Source organism: Sinocyclocheilus anshuiensis, unplaced genomic scaffold (genome assembly GCF_001515605.1).
Source record: "Sinocyclocheilus anshuiensis isolate Anshui unplaced genomic scaffold, SAMN03320099.WGS_v1.1 scaffold292, whole genome shotgun sequence".
Taxonomy (NCBI): Eukaryota; Metazoa; Chordata; class Actinopteri; order Cypriniformes; family Cyprinidae; genus Sinocyclocheilus; species Sinocyclocheilus anshuiensis.
The window spans coordinates 305,359-317,640 of NW_015555757.1; the positions used below are offsets into that span (position 1 = coordinate 305,359).

A 12,282-nucleotide genomic window follows, 5' to 3' on the forward strand; every position below is an offset into this window, starting at 1 on the left:
ATCATAAATAAATGTTTTTTGAGCAGCAAATCAGAATATTCGAATGATTTCTGAAGGAGCATGTGACATTGAAGGCTGGAATAATGATGCTTTGAAATCACAGGAATAAATTACATTTTAAAATATATTCAAATAGAACGCAGTTATTTTAAATAGTACAAATATTTCACAATATTACAGTTTTTGCTGTATTTTGGATCAAATAAATGCAGGCTTGGTGAGCAGAAGAGAATTATATAAAAAAAAATTTTACCTCTACAATCAGTAGAGGTCTGCTGGTGACCACGGGACTTTTATTGTGGTATGTATTTTTGCTGACGGTAAAACACGGGTTCCGCATTCAGAGTGTGTTGTGTTTCTGGTCAGACGGCCGGAGAGGAGAGCAGCCGCTGAAGATGATGGAGCATTCAGCGTCAGACTCAGAAACTGAAGATCATGTCCAGCCTTTACTGCGCCGGAAAGACACCGGAGACATTCAGAAAGGTATCCGGGCATTAACTATGAATGCCTTTTATGTATTTATGCAGTTTTACAACGTCACGTAAAAAGTCCGCTGGTACCATCCGTGCTATAATATTAGTACTTACAAAATAATAATACATTTGAAAATTAAGTTGTAATAGTTGTGCTTAACTGACAATCTTCAGCTGCATTGTAAACTTGCTAGAACAGCTCGTGTTGAGAAATTCCTTATTGGTTTATAGTATTCATAAGATGTCTCAGTTATTCAATCATCCCAAAAGTGCAGACTTCGTCTCTTTAGTTGAGTCAGTGTGATTTAATTGACGCAGCATTTGATGCAGTCTACATGAATAATTCAAGAGCTTTTTCAAAACATACAGGCACGTGAAGGAGGAAGAGCATTGGTCATGCAGGTAGCGGCCCTACAAATATACTGTCATAACTTGTTTCCTCCTGATACTATACTATAGTAACTCTAATTATAACTGTAAAATCATAATATGTTAATTTCAGATGTCTTAATCTTTTGTTACAATATGATTTATTTATTATTATTATTTAAAAATGTAATACATGTTTTGTGAACAATGTGTCAGTAATGATACAGATTTAGGAATCTATCGAACAAAATCATAACGTGTAGTTCAATAAGTAAATGATTTGAATTAAAATGTATTTTCAGTCTTTAAGAAAGACATCAGAAATGTACAGGTATATGCAATATATATTGATTAACCCCTTAAGTTTAATTTAATTTATGTTATACTTTGCTCATGAATTTATTTTAGGATTTGTAAGTAATTATTTTGTTCATATTTTTAAAATATTTTAATTTCTCTTTCAATTCAGGCTGATTTAATTTATTGTGTTTGTGTATAACAATGACAATGTCTGTTATTTAAAGTGGTTTTAACCCTTGTGTGGTCTTCGCTCACTTCTGACCGGAGAATTTTACAATTTAAATTTTTTAAAATCGTAGCTTCACCAGGATGGTATGAAACTTGGTGATTTTTATGGCACTTGGTATGTGCACACACAAAAAAAAATTGAGGGCATGATTCGAAAAAGCTAAGTGGTCGTAAAAAAAATAGTCTCACACATGGTCTTCGGTCAAAAATGACCGACCATAGGAAATTAATGGGAAACGGGGGAAAAAAATTGAAAATAAAGAAAATGTTTGTGTGTACAATCTACAAATCCCCCACAATGCAGAAAAAACTCTAAAACATCTAGAGTGCAAAATCAACACACCAACTCACACACACGCGGACACAGACTTGTACACACACCTATGAATTGGTGTGACTGTAACACTGCAAATATGTAAAATAAAATCAATAATTCAACTACAATGCAGTAAAAAAGTGGACAGCAAGGAAGGGGTTACACTCTAAAACATCAAGAGTGTAAAACAGATACATCCACTCACAGACACACACATACAGAATTATACATACTCAAATGAATTGGTATGGCTATAACCAAATAGCCAAAATGAGTCAGAAGACTGAAATAAGAGGTTAAAATCAGATCAGACCCAGAAGGATTAAGCTCTGATAAAGCATTCCTGTTAATTTTTGTTACATTTTTATAGAATTTTAATGTTTTGTGTATCAAAATGCTTTCTGTGTTCAGGTTTGAATGTAGTAATAATAATGCAAAAACCTACACTTCAAAAAATCAACATTTAAAGTCAAGTCAAGTCACCTTTATTTATATAGCGCTTTTAACAATACAGATTGTGTCAAAGCAACTGAACAGCATTAATTAGGAAAATAGTGTGTCAATAATGCAAAATGACAATAGTAAACACTCATTTTTCAGTTAAAGACAGTTCATCATTGAATTCAGTGATGTCAACATCCAGCTCAGTTTAAATAGTATCTTTGCAATCAAGTCAACGGTATCGCTGGAAATGAAGTGTCCCCAACTAAGCAAGCCAGAGGCGAAAGCGGCAAGGAACCAAAACTCCATCGGTGACAGAAAACAACAAAAAATAATAAACCTTGACAAAAAGTAGTCTTTGAGAATGCCTTAATATACATTTAAATCCACAACCTAATAAAAGTAAACAATTATGTATAAAAACAACTATAATCCCAAGCCTCACAATTCACAAGCCTCTCTATAGAGTCCTATACAGGAATCTATTGGTTACACCATGAAATTAGTTTTTTCTTTTTTTTTTGCTCTCACCAGGAGGTGCTATTCTGCCTTCAAAAATTGGATTTTGAAGGCCTAGTCTCTATTTTAATCTGAAATACTGCATTAATTGAAAAATAATTGTACAAAGTTAGAAAAAACAAATGTTGTACTATTTTCAATGGGAAAAATTTATCATAATTAGTGCATACATATTAATTAGTACCATAACATTCTCTTAAAATACAAAAGAAAAAATATTATTGAACAAAAATATATTAATTGATTTTACTGAAGAAAAAAAAAGTTAAATTTCAGGTGTCCGGTCACTTTTGACTCCCAAATGAGGAGCGCACAAGGGTTTAAAGGTTATAAAAAGATTCAGGAGCTAATTCAGTGTGTTCAATGAGTGAACAATTCAGCAGACTGATTCAGACCTGTAAGATCGTGCTTCTTTGTGAATGATTCAGTCTGGAAGAGTGTCTTTTTCTCGTAATTAAGAGTACACTGGACGCATTGCATGTTTTGGGTGTGGCATGCTGTGAAAGGTGTTTTTTATCTCACCACATTAAATTGACAATTCGGATTTACAACTCAGTTACAAAAAGTCCTAAAGGTTTGGAACAACGTGAGTGTGAGTAAATGATGACTGCCATTTTGGGAGAATCCTTTAATTCGGTTGACAAGGATATCTTCTGTTTGTTCTTCCAGCTCCTGCTTGCTGCTCCTCACGATACGGCTTGGCCTTTTTGTCCTGTTATGGCTTCTTTGTGGCATATGCCCTCAGGGTGAACCTTAGTGTGGCAATGGTGGACATGCTGAAAAACAGGTCCAGCGTCAACAACAGTTCCTCCGTCTGCCCTCATCATAGCATCCCAGTGCCCAAACACAATCACACTGTAAGAGCATCTACTTATTGTCTCACATATTACATATGCAAACTCCTCTTGTTTTATAATAATTTTTTTTTTTTAAATCAATAATTTGCATTTTTATGCATTTCCATATTTAATCAAGGTAAGTTAAATTTCTTTCAATTTATTAAAAAAAATATTTCAAATTTAAATAAATACTTTTTTTTTAACAATGTCACATATTTCTCAAACTCATTTTGAAATGAAAAGAGTTTTTACAGTTTTTTAATGTACAGTCATAGTGCGCATTTTGAATAATTTAGGCCCAAGCATGAGATTTCAGAAGCATTATCATATGTGACCCTGGACCACAAAACCAGTCATAAGGGTCAATTATATATCTGAAAGCTGAATAAATAAGCTTTCCATTGATGTATGGTTTGTTAGGATAGAATAATATTTGGCCGAGATACAGCTATTTGAAAATCTGGAATCTGAGGGTGCAAAAAAAATCAAAATACTGAGAAAATCGCCTTTAAAGTTGTCCAAATGAAGTCCTTAGCAATGCATATTACTAATCAAAAATTAAGTTTTTATATATTTACGGTTGGAAATTTACAAAATATCTTCATGGAACATGATCTTTATTTCATATCCTAATGAGTTTTGGCATAAAAGAAAAATCGATAATTTTGACCCATACAATGTTTTTTTGGCTATTGCTATTTGGCTATATACCCCAGCGACTTAAGGCTGGTTTTGTGCTCCAGGGTCACATATTTAGTTCAATGTCTTAACAGGCCAGTGTGTATGACTGGGATTCAGAGACTCAGGGCTGGATCCTGGGCTCTTTTTTCTACGGATACATACTTACTCAGATACCAGGTGGCTACTTGGCACGTAAGTATGGTGCCAAGTGGCTCTTTGGTATCGGCATCCTTTGCACTGTGATCTTCACCCTGCTGACTCCAGTAGCCGCTGATCTGGGAGCTGGCTACCTCATCGCTGTCAGGGTGTTGGAAGGCATTGGGGAGGTAACTTCAAAACTCATTACCTACCATATGGATTTAGTACTTTCTGTTTTTGTAATTTGCAAGTCAATGTTTCAGTGTTGCCTTAGATGATATAGGTGTTATTCATTTAGGAAAATAAAAGTCTTAAAAGGTTATTCTTGTGCTTTCAGGGAGTGTCATATCCTGCTATGCATGCGATGTGGGCATCATGGGCACCACCTCTGGAGAGAAGTCGACTACTCACTATCTCTTACACAGGTGCCCTGGTTTGATTTATAACAATCTACTCAAGTTTTTGTGTATTTGTACTATTATTTCTTTTTTTTTCCTTTCCGCTTACAGGTGCTCAGCTGGGAACTGTAGTAGCCCTTCCTCTGTCTGGCCAGATATGTTTTTACCTAGACTGGACTTATGTCTTTTATATATTTGGTAAGTTTCATTATACTACGCATTTAAAGGTGAACTGTGTGCAGCATAAAATGTAAGGCTAAAGATGCTTTCACAGACTTTCCTCTTAGTACACTCTAAATGCACTTTATTTGGTTTGTTTACAAATCATAGGAGCTGTTGGACTTCTTTGGTTTGTCCTTTGGGCTTACTTTGTCAGTAACAGTCCCAGTTTACACAAAAGGATATCAGAGGATGAGAAGACCTACATAATGGCATCTTTAAAAAATGAAGTAGGCAACGTTACAGTGATATCACCCAGTGTCTGTCTTTAAGTTGATTTTTTTTTTTTCTCAAACCAGATAATGTTTGACTTGTTAATTGTTTGTTTGTGTTAAAATGTGCCATTTCCTGCTGCAGCTGTCCCCAACCACAGATTACATCCCATGGACATCAATTCTCAAGTCTTTGCCATTATGGGCCATAGTTGTGGCACACTTCTCTTACAACTGGACATTTTACACTCTGCTGACTCTCTTACCCACCTACATGAATGATATACTCGGATTCAGCATCCAGCAGGTGAGTGCAAAGCAGGGCTGACACGTCTTTTGTTTTTTAATGATCAGAATTTGTATTTTTACCAAATGTATTTTAATGTTTTGAATGCTTTGTAAGCTAATGATGAAGATTATTATACATTTGTGATATTTATTATCTTTTTTACTTTGACTTATCTTCATCTTCCAAAATAAAAATTGTTTTCCATGTAGAGGTTGGTAAGAGTTCATATCTATCTATCTATCTATCTATCTATCTATCTCTATCTATATGAAAGAAATCTCTTATGCTTGCCAAGACTGCATTTGTTTGATCAAAATACAGTAAAAACAGTCATATTCAATATTCTAAAAATTATTACAGTATAAAATAACTATTTTCTGTTTTAATTTATTTTAAAACATAATTTATTCCTGTGATAGCAAAGCTGAATTTTCAGCAGCACATGATCTTTCAGAAATCTTTCTAATATGCTGATTTGTAGTTCAACATTTTTTTGTGCAAACTCTTTGATGAATAGAAAGTTCAAAAGAATAACACTCATTTTAAATAAAAATATTTTCTAACATTATCCTCACTGTCACTTTTGATCAGTTTGATGCATCATTGCTAAATAAAAGTATTGATTTCTTTAAAAAGAAAGTACCTACCACAAACTTTTGAACAGTAGTGTGTTTAATATACAAATAGGTCATCTGAGAATGATCATTGACTCTCATCATAAGGCCCCTTTGCCGTTTAGTGTGTGAACTCAGTGTCATTCTCAGAATGGAATGCTCTCGGCTTTGCCCTACCTTGGTTGTTGGTTGCTGGCTTTGCTGGGTGGACAGCTGGCAGACCTCCTGAGAGAGAAATACCTTATCCGCACTGTAATTGTGCGTAAGGCATTCACTATAGTAGGTAAGGAATTCTTTCTACTTAGTTTTAATGCCGAACAGTGCTCATTTGAAAAAATATTGATGGGATGATTGAACTGGTGGTGTGAAGTCTGTTAATGCTTTGAGTAAATCAGTGTGTCTGTTTTGAATGTGTCCAGGAATGGTGGGACCAGCCGTCTTCCTCGTGGCTGCTGGCTACACTGGCTGTAACTATGTCTTGGCTATAGCCTTCCTCACCCTCTCTTCCTCTCTAGGGGGCGTTTCAGCCTCTGGATTTAACATCAACCATTTGGACATTGCTCCCTCGTAAGACAAGGCTTTTTATTGGCAATCATACAAGTTTTATGGTTTAGGACTGTGCATGCATGAAACCCCTTTACTTTCATATATAAATGTATCAAATGTTTTCTTTTCTTTTTTTCTTCACAGATATGCTGGGATATTGCTTGGGATCACAAACTCATTTGCCACTATACCTGGCATGGTGGGTCCTGTAATAGCAAGATCTCTGACCAAATCTGTAAGTTATAATTTATTGCATTTAAGTATAAATGTAAAATATTTTATCTTTATGTAAAGACTACATTACATTGTGACATGTGCTGCAAAAAAATTAAGAAAGGTGCTGTAAGAGAGTAATTTATTTATTTTAATACTACGCCTGTCACTGAAGTGTGGACAGTCATATGTTTGTTATGCATAAATGCAAACATTAAATGCTTATTTTCAAGAGAAATCCTTTTTTTTCACATTTGTGATGAAGTAACAAATACTTAAATATTTTGTTTTTATCTAGAACACCATTCCAGAGTGGCAAATTGTCTTCTACATCTCTGCAGCAATCAATATATTTGGAGCTGTTTTCTTCACAATGTTTGGCAAGGGCACACTCCAGCCTTGGGCTGTCCAGAGAATACACATTCGATGAAACACGTCAACCATTAGCCATTTCCAAAAGGCCGAAGGGATGAACCTATTGTAAATTCTATAGAGATCTTAGTAGTAGTTACATATGGTGTGCAAACTAATGAATATTGCACAATCCAATGTTGTTGTTTTTTAAGCATACCAACAAACACCATGATTTTTGGTATTTTTTTATTGGTAATATCTGTATTTGTTATACATGTCAGTAGTTTTTACAGACAATTTTTTTTTTAATTGTATTTTAATTTATTTTTTTTAAACAAAGGTGCGATAATGAAGGGAATAATAAACATATATCTTTATGGTACATCCAGCCATGGTAAGGAGGTAAAAGTTTTGATCACACTACCACTGTAGTATAATTCACTCTTGTGAGCCGAGTCTGTTTAGTGAATGAAACCCTGTGTGAATCAACAGTTACTGAATTAATCTGACTCACTTACAAAACCGCAAATTAACCCTGTGTCGCTGTAACACAGTAGTAAGAACTATATCAATTTTATTTCTGATTTGCTAAATCTGTTCTGTTGAAAACTGAAATAATCTCATCGTTTGGCAACAAAAAACTAATCAAAAATGGCATTTTCCTCAACTCTAATAAACTAATCGTTAAGGAATTGGAATATTTTGCGATTAACGTCCCAATGAAATATGCTTTATTGTAGGCCTATGATTAGCACAACATGCCTTAGGCTACCCATGCTCAAGCAACAAGCCTTACGGGGAAGTATCGTTTAAATCATGTCTGGTTGTTGTGTTTTAGACTTTTTTTGTACACTATAACTGATTTATGTTTACATTTTCTATTTCATTCTGTTTTGTGCAATCGCTAGGCTACTATGTGAAACAAAATGAATAAATCCGTGTAAACACTATATTGCAAAATCTGTCAATGCCAAGATGCTACAAAACATGCATCAACGCCTGTCAAATATCTAATAAAATTATCAGTCATTTATTTACTTGACGTGCATTTATTTATTTATAAATTCAGCTTGGACCTCTTTTTTTTTTTTTTTTTTTATTTCTACTTGAGACAAAAATTTTCGTCGAATCTCTTTTTTTTTTTTTTTTTTAATTCTACTTGAGACCAACATTTTCGTCGAATAATTAATTGCGTCACCTTTGAAACCATCGCAGCAGCAGGTTGTGTGCACCTGACACGTTGGTTTAAAGCAAATGCGTTCGCAGAATAAACTCAAATTTACTTTCCCGTCCGTCAATTCTACATTTTATTTAGCTGTTTCTTAATAATAGTCGTCTGACCTCAAGCATCCTCAGTGACTGATGTAGGCAGCAATGTCGCGCTCGTCTGCGCATGCGCAGTCGCGTTCGTCGGGTCTGTATTATAAGAAGATCAGACGCGCCGCGCCGCGCTCAGCCTCTTCAGCACCGTTCCAGTATCCCGAGCACACGCGCAGGTACAGTACCGCACATTCACACGCATCTTTATCTGCGTATTCAAAAAATAAACCCAGCAAACGAGTCTGTAATTAGAAATGAAGATCTTCTGTCGATATTTATGTTTTCTAAATAGTTGTCGCTTGTAAGACCTTACTGATGTTTGTATTCGACATTGCGCTAGATAGTCTGGGAATGGGAGAACATGGCGGCAGCTGCAGGGGAAGGGATTGCACTGTTAAATCCCCTAGACATCTGAAAGACCTCCGTCGCCTGCTGATCTATTCTAGACGAGTAATATTGCAGTGTTTTTGAGCAAATTAACACCGAAAGGAATAGCTTTCTGAAGTCATGTGAGGCTGATGCGACACAGGAATAATGTAGAGCCCTTTTTAAAGAATGCGTCTGTGTTAGGTAGGTACCCTTAACAAGAATAGCCCTTCTGTTAACCTCTCAAATTAAGCTGGGAATTAGCTTCCTTACACCAATGGCAGTCCGGCTCTTGCTTTAAGGAACGTCTTTGAATTCTGTCCCTGAGGAATTACTCATTTGTACACCTTACAGCTCAATGAAAATTATGCTGATACAATAATCATAGACATTGGGTTCATGATGCAGCCAAATCTTAATGCACTAGCTTAGAATGGAATATCAATTCTAGCTTAACCAGCTGTTGCAATATCTTTATTGTTTTTCTTTTGAAAATATTGGATACATGAGGGCTCACAAATGGCTGCCAGTCTTTTAAATCAGTAGGCAAATCTTTACAAAATGGAGGTCTGCAGGACAAAGATGTACCAAGCATGAAGGAAGGCATGCCCAGTCTGTTAAAACATTGCTAATTATTTGGCAGAACTAGAAGCCTTAACAGCCCGAAAGGATAAACTTAGTGCTGGTCTGAAGGTTGAAAAAAAGATGGCATAGTGAATACCATATTTGTTAAACAAATTTCTTTGTCTGCATTTCTTTGGGTGTTCATTGAGTGATAAACAAATGATGAGACATTTCAAATCTGCAGTCACAGGGAGCCATAGACATTGCTTAGCTAGTATTTGCATAGGTCATTCTGAGAGAATTACTCCCAAAAATGAGATTTCTGTCATTGTTTAACCAGATTTCCTGCGTTCTTGTCCAATATGATTTTACATCCTTTTTGAGGCCTTACATCCTCAGTCACCATTCATTTTCATTCAGTGGAAAAGAATGGCCAAAATATTCTTCAAATTTCTCCTATAATATTCCATAGAATAAAAGTCATACGGGTTTGGGGAGACATGGGTGTGAATACATGCAAGTACTGTATCATCGGATCTACTGACGAACAGTGCTTGTGTTTAAATGGCCACTTCTTAAGATCCTGGAATTAGTGGATTTAAAATTGGATAAAAAGCATCCTCTAGCAAGGGAACATGTGTTTAACGTAGTTTGTCTTTTATAGAATTTGCACAGTGACTGTTGGTGTCTGTGTAAAGCTTTACAGTTACATTGGCACTTTAAATAAAGCAATCAGCCATGGGAAAGGAGAAGCTCCACATCAACATTGTGGTCATCGGCCATGTGGACTCCGGAAAGTCCACCACGACTGGCCACCTCATCTACAAGTGTGGTGGGATTGACAAGCGAACAATTGAGAAGTTTGAGAAAGAGGCTGCAGAGGTATGATGGAGATATTGGCGACATTTAAATTAATATATGATTACAAACTATTTCAAGCTGTTATATAATAGAATGTATATGTGTCTCACTCCTAGATGGGAAAAGGCTCTTTCAAGTACGCCTGGGTGCTGGACAAGCTTAAAGCAGAAAGAGAGAGAGGAATCACCATTGACATCTCCCTGTGGAAGTTTGAGACCAGCAAATATTATGTCACCATCATTGATGCTCCAGGACACAGGGACTTCATCAAAAACATGATCACTGGAACCTCACAGGTTAGGAACTTAACAGGCACACAAATATATTTGAGTTGCTGCTATTTAGAAAAAAATTAAGAATTCCTTACGTTTTTTCTGAACCTCAGGCGGATTGTGCCGTGCTGATTGTAGCGGCAGGTGTCGGAGAGTTTGAAGCTGGAATCTCGAAGAACGGTCAGACCAGAGAGCATGCGCTTCTGGCCTACACATTGGGTGTAAAGCAGCTGATTGTGGGTGTCAACAAGATGGATTCCACTGAACCCAGTTACAGCCAGAAGCGTTATGAGGAAATTGTGAAGGAAGTCAGCACCTACATCAAGAAGATTGGCTATAATCCTGACACAGTAGCATTCGTGCCCATCTCTGGCTGGAATGGAGATAACATGCTTGAGGCCAGTCCCAATGTAAGTATGACAGGGGAAATAAAGTATTGTTTCCGTTAAGGCTACACGATTAATGAAAATATAACAGAAATTGTGATATGGCTTAGTGCAATTATCAAATCGAAAAGGAATGTTTTATTTAAATCAATATACGCACTGCGTGTTTCAGAGTGAAATGCAGCACTGTGTTCATTTACACACATGCAGTTCATCATGATTCAGTGTTCTTAGTGTCTCAGTGGTTTGGTTTGCAGTGAATTTTGCTTCACACAAATGCTGTTTAGGTTGCTTTATAACGTGTATTTGGGAACACAACATGTGCTAATCATCTTCCCAAAATTTTATGAACCATCTGTTGACAACAGAAGAGAAGATTTAAGGGCTTCCTGTGGTTTTCCACCAAAATAAAAGCTTGTTGTTTGAACGTTTGAAAATTGTGAAATGAAAACAGCCATAAACACTAGTATTGTAATGTTACAGATCTGCCGTAAAATACAATTATTTTAATATTTCTTTTTTTTTTGCTGTGAAATATTACAGTGTGGTATTTCTTATTTTGTTGAATATTTTTATTTAGTTATAATCAAAATATCAAAATATTGATTGCAGTAATAATTATTATTGGTCATATTAATATATAATCACAAGAATGTTGGTCATATTGTGCAGCCTTACAAACAAGCACAGCAAGCTTGGAGATTTAAAAAAAACTAGTGCTGTCAATTGATTAAAAAAATAACTAATTAATTGCGTATTTTTTCTGAAATTAATTGCGATTAATTCCACATAACATTTTTTTTAATACACAGCTTTTAAATATACTTTTATATTGCAATAATTTCACATTCAATCTTCAAATTAATGTAGAAACAACATAAACACATTTTTAATATTTGTTTAATGGCATCTTTTTTCATGACTGAAGGGGAGTATCACTGATACGAATACTACTGATGTCTCTGGGAAATTGTTTTCTTTTTCCTAATATTTAACTATTGACTAGCCATTCAACATTACAGTATAATTGAGAGCTATCTATTTTAACATTTAGTAGACTTGAGACTTGTTCAAAAACAACTTCTAATTTAAGTGAACTTAAAATAATCTTAACATAAACCCATTACAATTAATGTCATATTTACCTGTGCCCTTCAGCAAGTAGGAAATATACATGAATTGAATAAAGTTATCAAACACTAAATTCTAAATTAAATATAGACGAATCCTTAAAGCTACAACAGTTACTGATTTCCTCTTTTTTTCTTTTGTTCTTTGATTAACAGTCATCACAGCAGCTGGTTATTAGGTTATTTTGGCTGCTTTAAGAGCTGCCGCTGCTGAACATGACGCGGATCTGACAC

At 35.3% G+C, this 12,282-nt stretch overlaps 2 protein-coding genes across 4 annotated transcripts in view; both read left to right on the forward strand.

Annotated features, from left to right (window-relative positions):
• Window positions 1–351: 351 nt before the first annotated feature.
• LOC107673875 (sialin-like) lies at window positions 352–8,086 on the forward strand. The gene is made up of 11 exons (XM_016467680.1): window positions 352–483; window positions 3,316–3,503; window positions 4,259–4,492; window positions 4,642–4,729; window positions 4,814–4,900; window positions 5,033–5,151; window positions 5,279–5,440; window positions 6,187–6,319; window positions 6,456–6,603; window positions 6,727–6,817; window positions 7,094–8,086. Exons 1-11 carry the CDS (start codon window positions 396–398, stop codon window positions 7,223–7,225), a joined length of 1,470 nt encoding a protein of 489 aa, XP_016323166.1. The 5' UTR covers window positions 352–395; the 3' UTR covers window positions 7,226–8,086.
• A 326-nt stretch (window positions 8,087–8,412) lies between these two features.
• The window catches only part of LOC107673933 (elongation factor 1-alpha 1-like), a 12,623-nt gene continuing 8,753 nt past the window's right edge, over window positions 8,413–12,282 (forward strand). Inside the window, exons 1-4 of one of the 3 annotated variants that reach the window (XM_016467765.1) lie at window positions 8,413–8,645; window positions 10,064–10,281; window positions 10,377–10,556; window positions 10,646–10,942. In XM_016467765.1, the coding sequence (XP_016323251.1) occupies window positions 10,138–10,281; window positions 10,377–10,556; window positions 10,646–10,942 (621 nt within the window). In that variant the 5' untranslated portion in view covers window positions 8,413–8,645; window positions 10,064–10,137. Of the gene's footprint in view, window positions 8,646–8,764; window positions 9,040–10,063; window positions 10,282–10,376; window positions 10,557–10,645; window positions 10,943–12,282 lie in introns of those variants that run through there. The other 2 variants (XM_016467764.1, XM_016467766.1) reach the window with 2 other exon arrangements.

What these genes read in the sequence shown, in the direction of transcription:
- LOC107673875 (XM_016467680.1), top strand. Translation starts at nt 396, where the DNA reads ATGATGGAGCATTCAGCGTCAGACTCAGAAACTGAAGATCATGTCCAG. An exon ending in ACTCACTATCTCTTACACAG is followed by an intron (nt 4,730 to 4,813) that starts GTGCCCTGGTTT and finishes TTCCGCTTACAG; the next exon opens with GTGCTCAGCTGGGAACTGTA. An exon ending in TAAGGCATTCACTATAGTAG is followed by an intron (nt 6,320 to 6,455) that starts GTAAGGAATTCT and finishes GAATGTGTCCAG; the next exon opens with GAATGGTGGGACCAGCCGTC.